Genomic DNA, 17,893 nt, shown 5'->3' on the forward strand with positions numbered 1-17,893 from the left:
CACAACAGAAGAGAAATAACAGGAAACGAATAACATAAAAAATTGGCATGCGCGACAAAAGGAGCGGGCTCAGCATATGCAACAACAACAACAATGCAATATATGCAATCTAAATATTGTGATGTTGCCATTTACCCGTGGCGGGGTACTTGGTAGATGATGTTAACAGGGCCATTTACCCGTGGCGGGGTACTTGATAGATGATGTCAACAGGGCCATTTACCCGTGGCGGAGTACTTGATAGATGATATTAACAGGGCCATTTACCCGTGGCGGGGTACTTGATAGATGATGTTAACAGGGCCATTTACCCGTGGCGGGGTACTTGATAGATGATGTCAACAGGGCCATTTACCCGTGGCGGGGTACTTGGTAGATGATGTTAACAGGCCATTTACTCGTGGCGGGGTACTTGATAGATGATGTTAACAGGGCCATTTACCCGTGGCGGGGTACTTGATAGATGATGTCAACAGGGCCATTTACCCGTGGCGGAGTACTTGATAGATGATATTAACAGGGCCATTTACCCGTGGAGGGGTACTTGATGGATGATGTCAACAGCAACAGAGGCCTTTACCCGTTGCGGGCTGACGAGGTACTTCGGGAATAGGAGCAACAATTATAATAAAATATCAAAAACAAATAAAGTGGTTATAAAATTGTATTTCCTGTGAACAATCATAACAGTATGAGTAAACATTTAGTTACTATTGACCATTATTTTAATTCATCGCAACAACTACCTACATTATAAATGCAAATTAATTCCACTAAATTAAATTGATATAATTAAAACATGATGGACGACTCTATATTACTGTCAATTCGTTTGCAAAATCTTAATTTAAAGTTTTACGAAATAAAATAATATTATATTACAAAAATCTAAAAATTGAGCCAAAATACAATTTTTACTTAGGCAACCTATAATTAAAACCGTTATGATTTTACCTACTTACTATAAAATGCACATAAAACAATATGAAAAGTCAGTGGTGTAAAACAAAAAAAAACACCTTTTTCAATTCCAAAAATCCAAAGGGGCCTTTTATTTGTTCGTTTTTATTGATTTTTGTCTGTATTTATTTTTTACACCACGAAATTTTAGGCCTGCTCGAAATAGTAAAATATAAATAGTATTATAAGCGGTACTCATGCACTGACCTTAGCAGTTTGTTACGTGATTCTAACTGAACCATCCGTTGTTAGACCACTCTAGCTCGTTTATAACTAAAACTATGTAAAAGTTATATATATTTAATTATCACAATATTCAACAATCACAATCCGCCAATTGTGTGCCAGTAAACTTTGACTACTTAATAAGTTAACATTTTGGAACCACTGGGTTAAATAAGTTTTTTGGCAAAAAATTCATTTTTGGTACGAGCAATAAAGTTTATGTATGATCAGTTTACCAATGCAGTGCTGGCACTGGCAGTGCTCAGTGTGCTGCTGACGCTGTTGTGGCTACAATACAATGGTATTTCTATTTCTAATTTTCATGGAGTGTGTCATTAAGCTATAATAAACACTTAATTAGGCTGCGTGTTTGAGTTGCTTGCCATCTTAATGCCATACAAATATATCTATTTTATATTGTATTGTCGGTAAATGTAAACTGGAGCTCGAAGAGGAGCCTCTTGGATATCTTCGATGGCAAATGCCAACTCGTACGCGGAGAGTGATCTATTTTACTATGAGATTATTTATACTTGATATGTATGGAGAGAGAATAGGTAGAAATGTAGAAATATAGGAAGAGTAGATTAAAACTTTAAAATACGGTTCGAAGGACCAAATCGACTAAATCTTTAAACAACATCTATTTTCTAATCAAAGCGTCCATTGAATGTGGTGACAATACTGTCAATAAGAGCTAGAGCACGTAAGAACGTTCCAATAAAAAGTGTAGATGTATTTGCTTAACTGTTGTACATCTGAATTTAACATTTCGAAATTTGTGTTCGGATGGGAACTCGATTTAACTGGAATCAAGATCAGCTGTAATGTTTCATGTCCTCTTGCAGTGCAATATTACTTGTTGTTCTTCAGCTGCGAAGAAGTTATTATGGACGTCTGATATATATAAGAATAGATCTCAAACTCTGAACTCTGAACTGACTCTAAAGTGACACAAGTGACGTTTGTAGTGTGACCCACACACACACACACACACACACACACACTCCCCGTCTCTATCTGTTTATAAAGTCGGAGCAGATTTAGCTTGGTCCGACTCTACTATCACCATCACCACGGACTTTGAGCACAAGAGACTTCATAAGTACAAGAAGACAATATTACTTCATAAGTAGTTATAGTGCGGTCCGTTGGTCGTACACGATGACTGCATCAGCGTCGAAGAACTGGCTGCGCGATTTACTCAGCGCAATGATGGCTGCGTGTTCGCTGCGCATGCGGTTCTTATACTTCTTGCTCAGTGACACCTGCAACCAACACCCGGGGACCATCAGGGTCGACTTTTATACACGGCTTGTAACCTGTAAATCCGGAGATCACTCTTTGCTTCCCTTTCTAACAGCCATAGCTGTTTGTGTGGGTTATGAGCAGGTCGTCCAAAAAGCAAAACGCCTTATTTGTAGCAAAATGCCTGAAATGCTTTTTGTCTGCATTTTTAATTACCTAAATCGCATTAGGTCTTACTTAATAGCAAAATGTCTGAAAGGCTTATTGTCTGCTTTTTTTAAATTCCTATATCGTATTAGGTCTTAGAAACAAAATGCCTGAAAGGCATGAGGGATTGTCCTTTCGACACATAAGTAGTACCAAATTCGCATGGTCCCACCGCACTGTTTCTTTTCCAATTTGCCCTTCGGGCATCTGAAGCCCCAACCTAACCTGAAGACCTAACGAACCCAACTTACCTACCTACGCTTTTTCCCCCAAAGTGTAATGTTTTTTACGGACGTCACACTAAATCAATAGGTAAGTAGGGTAGGTTCGTCAGGTAGCTTCAAATGGCCGAAGGCTAAACCGCCCAGAAATATGAGCCCCGCGAAGCGGGGTTCTGTCTAGTTAAGTTTTGGAGGGCATGTTTTTTGAAAAGAAACAGTCTGGCGAATTCCAGATTTGTTTTTTTTTTTATTTCGCTTGATTGCATGATTCAACTAAATTTAAGGTATATTGCCATTCAGACATTACACGGCTTAGACAACCAGAGATTTAGTATTTTTACTATTCAGGCATTTTGCGTTGTAGATGTTTTAAGTCTTAGTCAATATGATTTTAATTCATTTTGCTTATTAGGTATATATATTAGCTTCTTAGACATTCGTTTTAGGCATTTTGCTACAAAGGCGTTTAGCTTTTTAGAAGACCTGCTCATAACCGGTTTGTGTGTAGAACGACTTTGTGGTATCATGGTATGTAGCGAAATAATGACAAGCATCATCAAAAAAGTGTATCCCAAAACGTTTTAACGGGCCTTTCACGATTTGCGAAAGGACCCGTTCGCGAAGCGTTAATAGTGGTAATGGTAAAAGAACCAGCGCGTAAGCGTAAGTATTTCCGTATCTGGTTGCATCGATCCTGATTTATGAAGTCGATCAACGTGTACAAGGTCAGAATTGCCTAGCCTAGCTAGATATACCTTAGCGTAAAGCTGCTGCAGGTCGTCCTCAGTAGACAGGGGTCGCGGCTTGGGTCGCAGGAACGCCGGCAGCGAGCGCGTCTTGAGCGCGTCGATGCTCGTGCTGGTAGATAGTTCGTCCAGCACTAAAAGCAGGACAATAAGTATAGGTAGTATAGTACAGTTGTTCTATACAATATTAATCGACATAACGGTCAAGATTCTGGCTTCAGATGGCAGCCGCGAACGTGTATAAGTCGTCACCGGAAAATAAATATGTGGTATATCCCACTGCTCGGTAAATAAGGCCTCCTCATATGTATAGCTGTGGTATAGCTATTTACAAAAAAGTTTTGGGCGGCAGACCCCACCGAAAAAGCCAAATGCGGATTACGGACAGTACGGACGAGCAAAGACCATTACAAAAAATGTGCATCTTCAGTATTCCACTTACTGCCACTGGACGCGTACTGCGCCGCCTGGTCCCTGTCCCTGCTGGTCACCTCGGGCGCGGCGGCGGGGGCGGGAGAGCGCGGGTGCGGGTGCGGGTGCGGGGGAGGGGGAGGCGGCGGCGGGCGGACGCCGCGCCCGCGCCCGCGCCGCTCCGCGTCGCCCGCGTAGCTCGCGGGCCGCGCGTGCGCGTGCCGGCCCCGGCCCCCCTGCACCTGCACCACACCACACCGGCGTCTAACGTCAGTTATGATGAAAGCTGCCTACTGAAAATGCTAGTAACCTAATTTTTAGTCCGATGATATTCCATGGTTTGACACATAGTTACACCGAAACGCGTCTTCCTAGCATTCTCAAAGAAGACATAAGAGTAGCTTAGCTGACCTCGCATAAGCCAGGGGCTAACAAATTTTTGTTTAAGATTTATGCAGAATTTAAACCCCTACGGGACCAATGAGCGCCGGATTTTATGGACCCGCCGACTTCTTAGACTACTTGTTAAATCACGTGCTAAATACTTTAATTAATTTATAGTTATATGTGCATTTTAAAAATATTGACATGTGAATCTAAATTTATTATCATTTTGTAAGTAAGTAATTATACTAATTATTGTTAAGTATGTAACTGACAGTGTATGATTAATACCATTAAAAATCTATCTATCTATCTAACGTTCAAAAATTGAACAAACAACAAAAAATACTGGTCCTTTTCGGCATTTATTAATGCAGTATGCAGTAAACAGGTATGTCAACAGCACACGGCTACCGGCAAACTTGGTTACATTATCATATTGTGTTTCGTATTTCAGAATAGATGATATGTTTAATTTTAACTACTTATATCTGTGCCACCAATACTTTTTTTATAAATATTTACCGATTCTCGGACAATGATCTAGAACTTACCTCGGCATTCTTCGCCCTCGTGTAGCCGTCCTGACTGGTGTAAGCGGCATGGCTGTCTTTGATGCTGCCCTTTTCCTTCAGATACTGCTCATCTGCAAATCAATAAATAAATAAATGGCTAAAGGCCCGTTGAAATAACTAAAGACAAGTCCTTTGCGCTCTTACCAAATGATTTCTGGTGACGCGGCATGAGGCGGCAGTAGCAAACTATAACTAACAAAATGACAACGCCACAAATTCCTCCGATAAGCCAAGATAACCAAACAATTATAACACGGCCCTGCAACAAATCAAAATCCATTTAAGTTAACAACAATAACCCTTGCAAATAATATCGATTTTACCCGGTGCATGTGCATACCTGGTGAAACATTTCACTATTCAACAAAAAAGTAAAAAAACGCTCGTTGATCCATCTACATATTGAATACCTAACATCTTATATATCTTAATTAAGTATCAAAATACTACTTAAAATCTTAAAAACTATTTAAAATCTATCATAAAATAATAAAAATGAAAAATCACTGTGCTCGCATTTTTGACTTATTCGAAACATGCGCGCTGGCGCTTTCTACTTTACGTTCGGAAACAAAAATCGAGGTACTGTTCTCAATATTATTGACGGTAAAATAACCTGTAATTTAACAAGTATTATAACAATTATTAGTTACAAAATTGATATAATTAGTTTTAAATAATATAACATTAATTTCACAATATTATTTACGTAATACCTGAGATACGTACATTTTAAATGTTACATTATGAACAGCGTTGAAGTTTTTCTGACAATTCTGACATTGACATTTGCGTTTCATTAGTCTGCGGTAATATTTCATCTTAATGTTAATATTTTATACATAAATAATACCATAAAAATAAATTTGCAGTTTGAAGTTGGAAGACCAATTTATCAAGTTATTCTCCATATTTTATTTGTTGTGGTTACTTTTTAACTATCCCTTTTAACCATTTAACAATATTGTGATTTATAACTTTGCGTAAAACTAAAACGTAACGTATTGGTTAGTAGTGTTAGTGACTTGCTTACTCAATTTTAATTGCATGGTATTATCGTATTTTATCAATTACTCGCTAATTGAAATGCAAAATAACCATGTTTTCATAAACATTCCCAGCTGACTAGCTGTCTATCCGCGTGTGTTATTGTTATCAGTGGCGTGTTTATTCGCGCTCGCATCGTACGACCGCGATCGCGACGTCATGACCAGCGTTTGAACTGAATTCAAAGCCATTTTTAGGGCACATATACTGCGAAATTACGAAACCAGTGGTAGCCCTACTTGTAGACGGTACTGTTTACTCACAAGCAAGTCGTCACAACTGCCCCTGCTTCCCATTAGTATTAATTTAAAGACCACAATGTCAAGTATTAAAATTTGCTTCGCGATATTATTTATTTACGGTATCCTCGCTCAGAATTCTTTGGGTTTATCGCCGGTTATCTTAAGTAAGTGCTGTCTACTTCATTACTATGTTAACATTTATAGGCATATTAATACAGTTGTCTAGAAATTTCTCTGGAGACCAGAACTAAATATTGAGTTATTAATTTCAGTACCCGGGGACGGCGGCAGCCAGTTAGAAGCGAAGTTAAATAAGACCTCAGTAGTTCATTACATATGCGCCAAGACATCAGCTGATTATTTTAATATTTGGCTGAATTTGGAGTTGCTAGTGCCATTTGTAATAGACTGTTGGGTGGACAACTTGAAGTTGGAGTACGACAATGTGACGCGGACCACTCGGAACCCTGCGGGCGTCGACGTGCGCGTCCCGGGCTGGGGCACCCCGGAGCCCGTGGAGTGGCTCGACCCCTCGCATGAGAAGTCCGGGGTGTACTTCAACACCATTGCTGATGCTCTTGTCAAAATAGGATATGTCAGAAATGTGTCCATCAGAGGGGCACCTTACGATTTTCGTAGAGCACCAAGTAAGTCCAACATAGAATAATTTTTAAAAACATGCATCAAGTTTTTATGTGGACATAACCATTTTTTTTATAATAAAAAAACTTGGGACTAAAAAAAATTGTCTCATTTTCCCAGATGAGAATGCAGAGTTCTTTGTTAAACTAAAGACCCTAGTGGAAGATACCTACAACATCAACAACAAGACATCTGTGACGCTGCTGGTGCACAGCATGGGCGGGTCTATGGCACTGCACTTCCTGCAGCTGCAGACGCAGGCCTGGAAGGACCAGTACATCCGCCGTCTGCTGTCGCTCTCCACACCCTGGGCAGGAGCGGTCAAGGCACTTAAAACTTTTGCCATTGGTGAGTTACATTTTTATAACTGAGCCTTTTCTGTGGATGTTTTTTAATCATTTTTGTAAGTTAAAAAAATTATGCATTTTTACAAGACGTGGTCATTAAATAAAAGTAATGAAAATAAATACCAATATTTACTAGTATCATTGTTACATACTTTTACCTTATTCTTATATTGCTATTTATGTAGTGATGAGGGCTACCGCGTTTAATTTCGCCGCTAGGGGCGCTAGTGTAGATGGAGGTCTTTCAAAATGTCAAATGCATAGAAGTTTCAAGCTTTTTTATTGGAAATTTTCACTCCTTATTCATAATTGTGGTAAATCTTTGTCCATCTTTGATTAATCATGGTAAACAATAGATATAGCTCAATAAATGTTAGTGGTTTAAAAAAAGTGCCAACTAGAATATATGCAAAATAAAACAGGTTGAAAAAATGACACATTTAGACATTAAAATACCTTTGTGTATTTGTATATTAGAACATATAGATTTTATAAAAATAAGCATAGAAGAATTTTGAGACCTGTTTTTCTGGACCTACATCTACAGTGGCGCCAACTGGTGAGCACAAAAACGGTAGCCTTCATTATGTATCTATTTGTCTCAGCAAGAAAAAAACCGAGTGTCATTGCTTGTTACAGTATATCCATCAATGTAACATGTGTTGTGTATGTGTATAGTATAGTACATTGTGCAACATGGGGCGTAAGTTAAATATTGCAAACAAGAGTATAGTTAAATCGCGACGGCTTGGCGGAGCGATTTATAGACTCGAGTTTGCAATATTATTACGCCCCGAGTTACACACAATGTTTTTCATCACACTTGCGATACAAAAATAAAGTATAAAGACAAAAAACTGTTAATTATAATACCAGAAACTTCATAACTCCCTAGGGAAAACGCTTTTTCTATAGTTCCCGCTAAGCCTGCGTGCAATTCCACATTTACTGAGCGAGTGTGATGAAAACAAATTAACCTTTTCGACGCCGTGTCAAACACAAAAGCAGTCATCCAGATGCCACGTCACCGAAGTGTCAAAACTGAAATTGAACTTTATGCATATGCATGTAGGTCTATGTTGTTCTGTGGTCTGTGACAGATTAATCGGTCTTTAGCGCTGAACCTACGGTGCGTATATATCGGTCATTGGCGTCCAAAAGATAAGCCGGTATGAGTAAAAAGTAGGCATTGACTATCCTCACTGATTTCATTGCCACTCCCTTATAACTGACTAGTAATGGATACCTACTGACGGTGACGTGACCATACTGACCATCGTACGATGAGTACAATGACCCGGATTTCAAGATGAAACAATTTGTATTGAAGTCTAGTCAAAGATCCCACTTTGTCGCTTACCTACCATAAGGGCGAGATTTGCTTATATCTTTATACGAATAACCTGTCAAAGCATTCTTATGGCAAGCAGCAATGACTTTGGACAATGGGACTTTTTGCTTGGAAACAACACATTTAATTGTTGTCTTGCATTAAAATTTCATTTTTGTACGGAATGTAATGAGTCAGTATTCAGTAGGCAAACTAACCAAGCAGATGAGGTTCATGAGGTGTTCAAAATTAACTGCACTTGACTTATATCGACCGTAATTACCTTTTGTATTGTTTTTTGAGCTCCCGATATTTCGACGCAAACGATACCTACCTATATACCTACCTATTTATGTATTAATTTAATTTGATCTTATTTAATTTAATTTGAACTAAGTTGATTTAATTTAATGTAAATTTATTTTATTTTAGTTTTCCTTTCCTTTAAATACTCGAACATAGTTCTTAAGTAAAAAGTTACTAACCATATTATGAAACCTATGTTTTCTGAAATAAATGATTTTATTTTATTTATTTAATACAAAAGCTGATCACGTTCCATATCCCGGTCGATATGTCTAGTGAAACTAACCGTGAATCATTCAAAACTGTAACTGCACTTGCTTTTATTCTCTTAACAACAGAGTTGTGTGCAGATCTATTTGAGTACTGCGCCTAGTGCGCCTGCAGCCTGCAGCCCTGCATGGCGCCCGCTTATATGCTGCTTATCTGTTTCTGCTGCCACATTTAACCTCTGTGACCTTGTAAGAACATTCGAAATACTCGTATTGTAAAAATACGATATAAAGTCGGCTCGTTAAAAATAAGTCTTGACTGACACACTTGACCTTCTTATTACGCAAAATGTGTCACTATTCATCGTTGATAAATTGATAATATTATGGTTTGACGTCGGTCGCGGGCGTCGCGGCGGCGGCGTTGTGTTTCCTGATGTAGGTATGTAGTGTATGTACTGACTGAAACAGGAAATAATAAACAAATGATCGCTTGTTATTATTATTTATTACAGACTTGTAAGGTACTACTCATTTGTTATTTTCGTATGTATATGTCTTATATATGAATTATATCCCTTGATCGTTATATCGACCAATAATATATGCATAGTTGTTATATACTGTCACGTTACTCCCTCCTCCACGTATATTGGAGGAGTGAGTAACGGAGCTGGGAGTGAGGAGGTAGAAAGGAAAAGATAGATATAACAGGGGTAGGTTCTTTATTTAACGGCTATTGTCTAAATATGACACGCTACAGATGGTTTAAATTACAAAAAGAATAAAATAAAGTTTATAGTCGCGCTAATAGCACGTGCAAGGCAGGAGCACGCACACGGATAGGCGCGCTGATAGCACGCGCAAGGTGAGGCGCGCTGGTAGCACGCGCACAGTAAGGCGCGCAGATAGCACGCGCAAAGGTAAGGCGCGCAGATAGCACGCGCAAGGTGAGGCGCGCTGGTAGCACGCGCACAGTAAGGCGCGCAGATAGCACGCGCAAGAGTAAGGCACGCAGATAGCACGCGCAAAGGTAAGGCGCGCAGATAGCACGCGCAAAGGTGAGGCGTGCTGGCAGCACGCGCACAGTAAGGCGCGCTGGTAGCACGCGCACGGTAAGGCTCGCTGGGTAAGGCGCGCTGATAGCGCGCGCACGGTAAGGCGCGCTGGGTAAGGCGCGCTGGGTAAGGCGCGCTGATAAGCACGCTCTTCAAAGAGGCGAGGCGCAGTGACAACACGCGCCTGTTGAGGCGAGGCGCGCCGATAGCGGGCGAGGCGCGGTGACAGCACGCGCCTGTTGAGGCGAGGCGCGCCGATAGCGCGCGCCTAGGAGACGAGGCGCTCCGCTAGAGCAACTGCAAAGCACCACCGGACTTGGGTGCGTGCAGAGAGCGCCAGACTTCGCCAGGAACACAGGTAACCTTTAAGGAGCGCGATCGAGGGTTTCTTGATGGTGCGGGGCCTGGCTTGGCCCCGCACGGACCCTTACAACTGATGTTCCTTTGTTGGGAACTAGAAGCAAACTGAATTCAGATGTCCGCTGGGCCGCTTATATAGCTAGCAATAACATTTTCTAGAATTCTTCTTTACTTCGTTATTAATTTTGAAAATATTTGAAAATATTTGTTCACCAGTAACAATTTTTAGGTAAAATTTAGAACAAACTACTTGAAAACTATACGACCTAAACTTCATGCTAAAGAATTTTGAGTAAATTATTAGTTTGACGGATAATGTCAAAACAAAGAAACAAATATGTCAATGGAAAATTTATAGTGAATTTTAGGTCGATTAGCTTCGAAATTATTATAAAAACATGAAATGATTAGAAAAACAGCAAGGTAAGTAACCGGACGGGTCAGGGCCGTATTAGGGTAGAAGGAGTTTAGGGAGAATTTAGAAATGGTAGCCAGAAAGTAAACATTTTATATCAAAAGTTTCAGGGAGTAATTTGGAAGACGAGAATCAGACAGAAAGAGAACGCAAAAGCGTTAAGGAATTATAGCCGATTGGAGAATCTAGAGCATCAGCCCGTGGGAGTAAGAACTGGGAGTTAGGACCCAGGTATGAGATGCTACATTACCCCAAAAACCACGGAAAAAAAACTTTGTCGTAATTTTAAACGGAAAAGTTTTTTTTTTGTGAAGAGTTAAGTTTAGGGGAAAGTAAAGGAAGTAAGTAGTTAAGTAAGCAGGTAAGTAAGTAAGTAAGTAGGTAGGTAAGTCAGTAAGTCAGAAGAGAGAAAGAGCAAGCTCGTTAATGGGGATGAATAAATGGAACGAGAGGATGAGTGATATAATGGAGAAGAAGATGAATAGATCGAGGAACTTCCCTGCACTCATACATCGCCTGTCATAATCACGCATTCATAAGTCTCTGGCAAAGGAAGGGGATGTGGTTCACGCTCTATGACGCACACTCCTAGGAAGTCCTCGCTATGACCTGAGGCTTCTTTATAGAAGGGAGTAGTCAGCTGCTCCACTGGAAAAGATAATAAGATAATAATGAACGACCTAAGGCTTATTTTAAGGGAGTAGTCAGCCGCTCCGCGAAGATAAGTTTATGTACAAGTTCTAGTCGGTTTAGAGCCGACGAGAGAATAGAGAGTAGGGGTAGAACCTACTTCTAGGTTGTGGTAGGGGTAGACCTACCACAGTAGAGTAAAAAAAAAGTAGTGTTTGACCATAAGGCTTATTTTTTTCTTCAGAGTTGGACTACCGCTCTGCAGGGTGAAGAAAAGAAAAAGAAGGGCACCTGGCTTATTAAGCCACCCGAGAATGAAGAAATATTTACAGATGACACACTCACACAAAATGAAAGAAATGTAAAATGGCAGTTAATGAAGAATGAAAAACGAGCTTGAAGAAGGACAAAGGGGAGGAGGAGGACGGGCTGAGCTGCAGAGTAAAAGAAGTACAATTATTATAAAGTTAAAGACCTATAAAAAATACATCATTAGAAATAAAAGTGATAAAAAAAGTAGCTATCTAGTCTGATTGCTATAATAAGATAATCTAAAAAGCGTGCCATATTGACTAAGGAAATAGAAAATTAAACAGAAAGAGGCCGAAAAGTTATTTAAGATTTAAAGACAAGGATGCTGTCTATAATTTAGAATTTAGAGGGTTAAGAAAGCCGGTAAATTTAAAAGTTGGGCGCCAAAACTGTCACGTTACTCCCTCCTCCACGTATATTGGAGGAGTGAGTAACGGAGCTGGGAGTGAGGAGGTAGAAAGGAAAAGATAGATATAACAGGGGTAGGTTCTTTATTTAACGGCTATTGTCTAAATATGACACGCTACAGATGGTTTAAATTACAAAAAGAATAAAATAAAGTTTATAGTCGCGCTAATAGCACGTGCAAGGCAGGAGCACGCACACGGATAGGCGCGCTGATAGCACGCGCAAGGTGAGGCGCGCTGGTAGCACGCGCACAGTAAGGCGCGCAGATAGCACGCGCAAAGGTAAGGCGCGCAGATAGCACGCGCAAGGTGAGGCGCGCTGGTAGCACGCGCACAGTAAGGCGCGCAGATAGCACGCGCAAGAGTAAGGCACGCAGATAGCACGCGCAAAGGTAAGGCGCGCAGATAGCACGCGCAAAGGTGAGGCGTGCTGGCAGCACGCGCACAGTAAGGCGCGCTGGTAGCACGCGCACGGTAAGGCTCGCTGGGTAAGGCGCGCTGATAGCGCGCGCACGGTAAGGCGCGCTGGGTAAGGCGCGCTGGGTAAGGCGCGCTGATAAGCACGCTCTTCAAAGAGGCGAGGCGCAGTGACAACACGCGCCTGTTGAGGCGAGGCGCGCCGATAGCGGGCGAGGCGCGGTGACAGCACGCGCCTGTTGAGGCGAGGCGCGCCGATAGCGCGCGCCTAGGAGACGAGGCGCTCCGCTAGAGCAACTGCAAAGCACCACCGGACTTGGGTGCGTGCAGAGAGCGCCAGACTTCGCCAGGAACACAGGTAACCTTTAAGGAGCGCGATCGAGGGTTTCTTGATGGTGCGGGGCCTGGCTTGGCCCCGCACGGACCCTTACAACTGATGTTCCTTTGTTGGGAACTAGAAGCAAACTGAATTCAGATGTCCGCTGGGCCGCTTATATAGCTAGCAATAACATTTTCTAGAATTCTTCTTTACTTCGTTATTAATTTTGAAAATATTTGAAAATATTTGTTCACCAGTAACAATTTTTAGGTAAAATTTAGAACAAACTACTTGAAAACTATACGACCTAAACTTCATGCTAAAGAATTTTGAGTAAATTATTAGTTTGACGGATAATGTCAAAACAAAGAAACAAATATGTCAATGGAAAATTTATAGTGAATTTTAGGTCGATTAGCTTCGAAATTATTATAAAAACATGAAATGATTAGAAAAACAGCAAGGTAAGTAACCGGACGGGTCAGGGCCGTATTAGGGTAGAAGGAGTTTAGGGAGAATTTAGAAATGGTAGCCAGAAAGTAAACATTTTATATCAAAAGTTTCAGGGAGTAATTTGGAAGACGAGAATCAGACAGAAAGAGAACGCAAAAGCGTTAAGGAATTATAGCCGATTGGAGAATCTAGAGCATCAGCCCGTGGGAGTAAGAACTGGGAGTTAGGACCCAGGTATGAGATGCTACAATACAGTACGGAGTTTTATCTATCTTTGATACAGTGAAGCGCATCCCTCAATCGCGTGGGGCGGGGACAGATGGGAATAGAATCCTTCCCATTTGTGACCGCGGGGACAGGCGGGAATAGAATTTGTAAAACGTTGACCCCGTATGAACACTCGGTAATGAATAGTTTTAAAAAAATGTTTCGTGGCGCAGGATAATTTTCGTCAATGAATATTGTTGTAGCTGCTCTGATTGATTGATTGACTGATACTGTTTGTTGTCTCGCGCACCAGGCGACGACCTGGGGTCGCGCGTGTTGCGCGAGAGCGTGCTGCGCGCGCAGCAGATCACGTGCCCGTCGCTGGCGTGGCTTCTGCCTTCCCCGCTGTTCTGGAAGCCGCAAGAGGTGCTGGTGCAGACCGACAAGTACAACTACACCATCAACGACCTGCAGAAACTGTTCACGTGAGTACCTCTTAGGTTCCAACGGCGCATTGAATTCAAGTCAAGCGGAAGCCAAGTCTGTTCCAGCCATCAGGCACGATTAAGGATATAAATATATTTGCTGCCATTGCCGAAAAACATTTCTACCTATTTTTGGCATGTGTGTCCATTTAGCGCCGTTTCGTTCCTCAGGAACCATTTGGACGGTACGCGGTAGCTGCTTTATATTTAAGAACGAAAGGACAACCTTTTTCGGGTAAATAAATTGTAAAAAAAAAATGTTAATTAAATCTCTACCTTGTTTCAGTCAGCGACTTATATGTAACCTAACTTAACCTATACCTGTATACGGTACAACCGGTTTCGACCCTTTTACTATCAATTCCTTATCTATAAATATGTATGCATCAACAGGTCTAATTGAATTAGTACTGTAACGTTCAGTGACCTGGGTAGAGGTACTTACCTATGGTAGTACTTTATGAATTCTTTGCTAACAATACATAAAATTTGAATACGTTTATTATTTACTCATATACACATCAAATTTTAAATTCCAACGAACATGAAAACGACCAAATCCGAATAATTTTGTAAATAATATAAAATACAATGTAATGTACAGCGATATGAACCTGCCGAACGCTTGGGAGATGCGCAAGGACACGGACCAGTTCAGGACGGACTTCAGCGCGCCGGGCGTGGAGGTGCACTGCGTGTACGGGTACAACATCTCCACCGTCGACAGGTACCAGTACCAGTACCAACCAGTATTATGTTCATGGAGAATATATTACAATGGGGTTGGCCGGTCCAAATATTTAGCAGATAGCGCCAGCATAGCTTGCCCTGTCAATCCCTGGAATTGTGTCAAATTTTTGTTTTTGAATGCCCTGGATGCTAGCATCCAGGGCATTAAAAATGGCCAATAAAGGCCAGTAAAGGGCTGGCCCTTTAAGCCAAATCTCATAGAAAAAGGGGCAATCTATGGAGCTAAATATGATGGCGCCATCTCAGCAAACCTTTGACAGTTGCCAACTGCCAACCCCATTTTCCGCTACTTTCTAAATTATATTTTAGAATTCCCCGTTACACTGTATTTTATTGGACTTTTTTTGTGTTCTATCATATTCTTTAGTTTATTAGAGAAGAACATACATATACTATATTTATTTTCTTGTGTGCAATAAGAGAAATGTTTAGTCGGTTAATTGTGCAGGCATGAGGCGGGGCTGACATTCTTCCGAGACGCCCCTGATTTGTCCTCTTTCGCGGAGCGTCCGAGCTGAAAGTATACCATCAGAATTTTGAAATAATAGTACATTATTGTCGAGGCTGGGAAGTAGCTACTTGCTGGCTGAGGATTCGTTTTAAACGGACGACCTTGGGAGTCCGTTTAATTGAATCCGAAGCCAGCAAGTAGCCTTCCTGCCGAGTCATATATAGTGCTTTTCTCAAAAATGGCGCAATAAATACAAATATAATAGAAATATTTTACAGAAGCAACGTTCTTGTATATATTTTCACAGAAGATTTGCTTTGCCGCCTTTTTATTTTTTTTAATTGAAAAACGAAGTGTATTTTTCTGCCGAAAATACGCCAATCTATTTGAGACAGCTAAATAGTTGCAGTACCAACATTATAATAATAAGTACTGATCGTCTGTTTAATGGACCTATGCCTTCATTTGATATGACCACTTCAACTTTTAAAAAGTTTGGAACTCGACAAATAATGGAATTTGTATGCAACATTGCAGTCCCGAAATCGAGACTGCAATGTTTTTAACTTTTTAATTTTTTGACTGACCATAAACTACGCACTTCGCGACCTAATTTTTAACCGGCAACGTCGACTTTGCCGTCCATTTTTGAGAAAAAATATTTTTCTATCGGGTCCGAGGAAACGGCGATTTCTATTATATGTGTCTTAGAGTTTGTAAACTTTTTGTCCGGAGTCGGCAACGTAGGCGTAGGCTTAGGCGTCCCAATAATCGTTAACTGAAAGCATCCGTTTGTGCGTCAGGCTGGTGTACTCTGGTGGCACCTGGCTGGACGGGTACCCGGTGCTGTCTCCGGGGGACGGGGACGGCACCGTGAACGTGCGCTCGCTGTCCGCGTGCGAGCACTGGGCCAAGCGCCGCCAGTACGGACGGTACGGAGGGGAGGGAGGGGACGGAGGGTTCAGGCGCACCCTCAACGGCAAGCCCGTCAAGTCGCTGCCGCTGCCCAACGCCGAGCACCTCACCATCCTGCACGACCCGCGCGTGCTCGACTACATCACCACCGTTATGCAGCACCCGTAAATTTATAATTTAAAAGCCGACTGTGGCGCACGCTTTGTATGGTGTGTACTGTTGGCGCCCCGGCCCCTGTTTGTTGGCGCGAATGTCAAATATGGACCCTCTGACGCGCACGGGAACGTGCGCAAACTGTACAGGCCAGAGGGGTCAATGCCGTGTTGCCCAGGTTTATATGCTCTAAATATCGTCTGACATTTGGAACATACAAAAATACCCCTAGCTTATCACGACACTGCTTCGCTCAGTCAAAAAAGCCAGTACGTCCACTGTTTCGTGCAATATTATGATATGAAAAAGTTGTGTTAATTTCATAGGGAAGTGAATTTTAGTAAATGGTAGCTTAACTTGCGAGCGCCGCGGAGAGTTTAAACTTACGCAAGTACGCAAATTACGCAAGTAAGTATAACGGGTGAACATTAGCACTAATTGACTAGCACGTTATTATTTCGTGGATTAGCAAAGTAATAATTTTGTTTTGATTTGCCAGTTAAATCCGGCTTAGATGATTCTTTTGGATTAATTTGAACTTTATAATTGAGGAGTGTCTTTTCAAAAGGGTTTATTTCTCTATGAAAAACCATACAAAAATAGGCCTTGTGAAAAGACACAAGGTTTATTTTTAAATAAAATAAACCCTTTTGAAAAGACACTCCTCAATTATACCGGAATGCTAAAGTTAAAATTTTATTGGAGCATATGTGGTCGATAAATCGTACCATGCCTGGAAAGGGTTAAGAAATAAGGTCTTCTCTAGCTCTCTATCAACAGGTACTCAATATATTATTATTATTCATTACAGATCTACTGATATTATTAGATGGTATTAAAAGTTAATTTTTTGCCTCAACTTTATATGGTTCCGTGCAATGACTAGTCAATAATTATGAAATATTACTGCTCTTCCAGTTATATACTGATAAGCTCGCTTTGTTTGATATTACAATATGTATATGCATTAATTGTATAAAATCAGGGTACTTTTATTATTGATGCTCTCTAAGGAAATGAGATTTGTCTTTCTTTATTAAGAATAATTTTAACGTCAATCAATGTACTATAATAATATTGCATGTTTTTTTTTATTACTAATTCATCAAAGATATTTATTGTATCTGTCCCCGCCCAATTGACTGTGGTCTATCATTGGGGGTCACAAATAGGAATGGAAAAATCCCATTTGCCCCTGTTTCAGTCAGGTCCAATATTTTATTTATACTCGTACATAACATGCATGTGTGGCCCGCGAGCACAGATGCGGAATACACCGTTATGTAGAAATGTTCTCTTTTCATGTCGATGTCATCTCTATTACTTGTACTCGTAGTGTGTAGTGTAGCCCACTGCCCACGTGTAGCCCTAATAGCCTAGCTTTGCCGACCTAGTCAATATTGCCAATTATCTTTTAGGACAAATAACATTCGGATTGACTCGAAAACAAAAGTAATAATT

The 17,893-nt window shown here is 40.9% G+C and overlaps 2 protein-coding genes across 2 annotated transcripts; one reads left to right on the top strand and one right to left on the bottom strand.

Annotated features, from left to right (window-relative positions):
• Nucleotides 1-835: 835 nt before the first annotated feature.
• On the bottom strand, nucleotides 836-5,290 carry LOC134740856 (uncharacterized). Its single transcript, XM_063673509.1, has 5 exons — nucleotides 5,122-5,290; nucleotides 4,957-5,048; nucleotides 4,050-4,260; nucleotides 3,617-3,741; nucleotides 836-2,453 (listed from the first exon to the last, which is right to left on the bottom strand). The coding sequence occupies exons 1-5, from the start codon at nucleotides 5,255-5,257 to the stop codon at nucleotides 2,322-2,324; spliced, it is 696 nt and encodes a 231-aa protein (XP_063529579.1). The 5' UTR covers nucleotides 5,258-5,290; the 3' UTR covers nucleotides 836-2,321.
• Nucleotides 5,291-6,005: 715 nt separating this feature from the next.
• LOC134740854 (phospholipase A2 group XV-like) lies at nucleotides 6,006-17,005 on the top strand. The gene is made up of 6 exons (XM_063673506.1): nucleotides 6,006-6,430; nucleotides 6,539-6,913; nucleotides 7,029-7,256; nucleotides 13,992-14,163; nucleotides 14,768-14,890; nucleotides 16,168-17,005. Exons 1-6 carry the CDS (start codon nucleotides 6,343-6,345, stop codon nucleotides 16,445-16,447), a joined length of 1,266 nt encoding a protein of 421 aa, XP_063529576.1. The 5' UTR covers nucleotides 6,006-6,342; the 3' UTR covers nucleotides 16,448-17,005.
• Nucleotides 17,006-17,893: the final 888 nt, after the last annotated feature.

This window comes from Cydia strobilella, chromosome 4, assembly GCF_947568885.1.
Source record: "Cydia strobilella chromosome 4, ilCydStro3.1, whole genome shotgun sequence".
NCBI classification, from domain to species: Eukaryota; Metazoa; Arthropoda; class Insecta; order Lepidoptera; family Tortricidae; genus Cydia; species Cydia strobilella.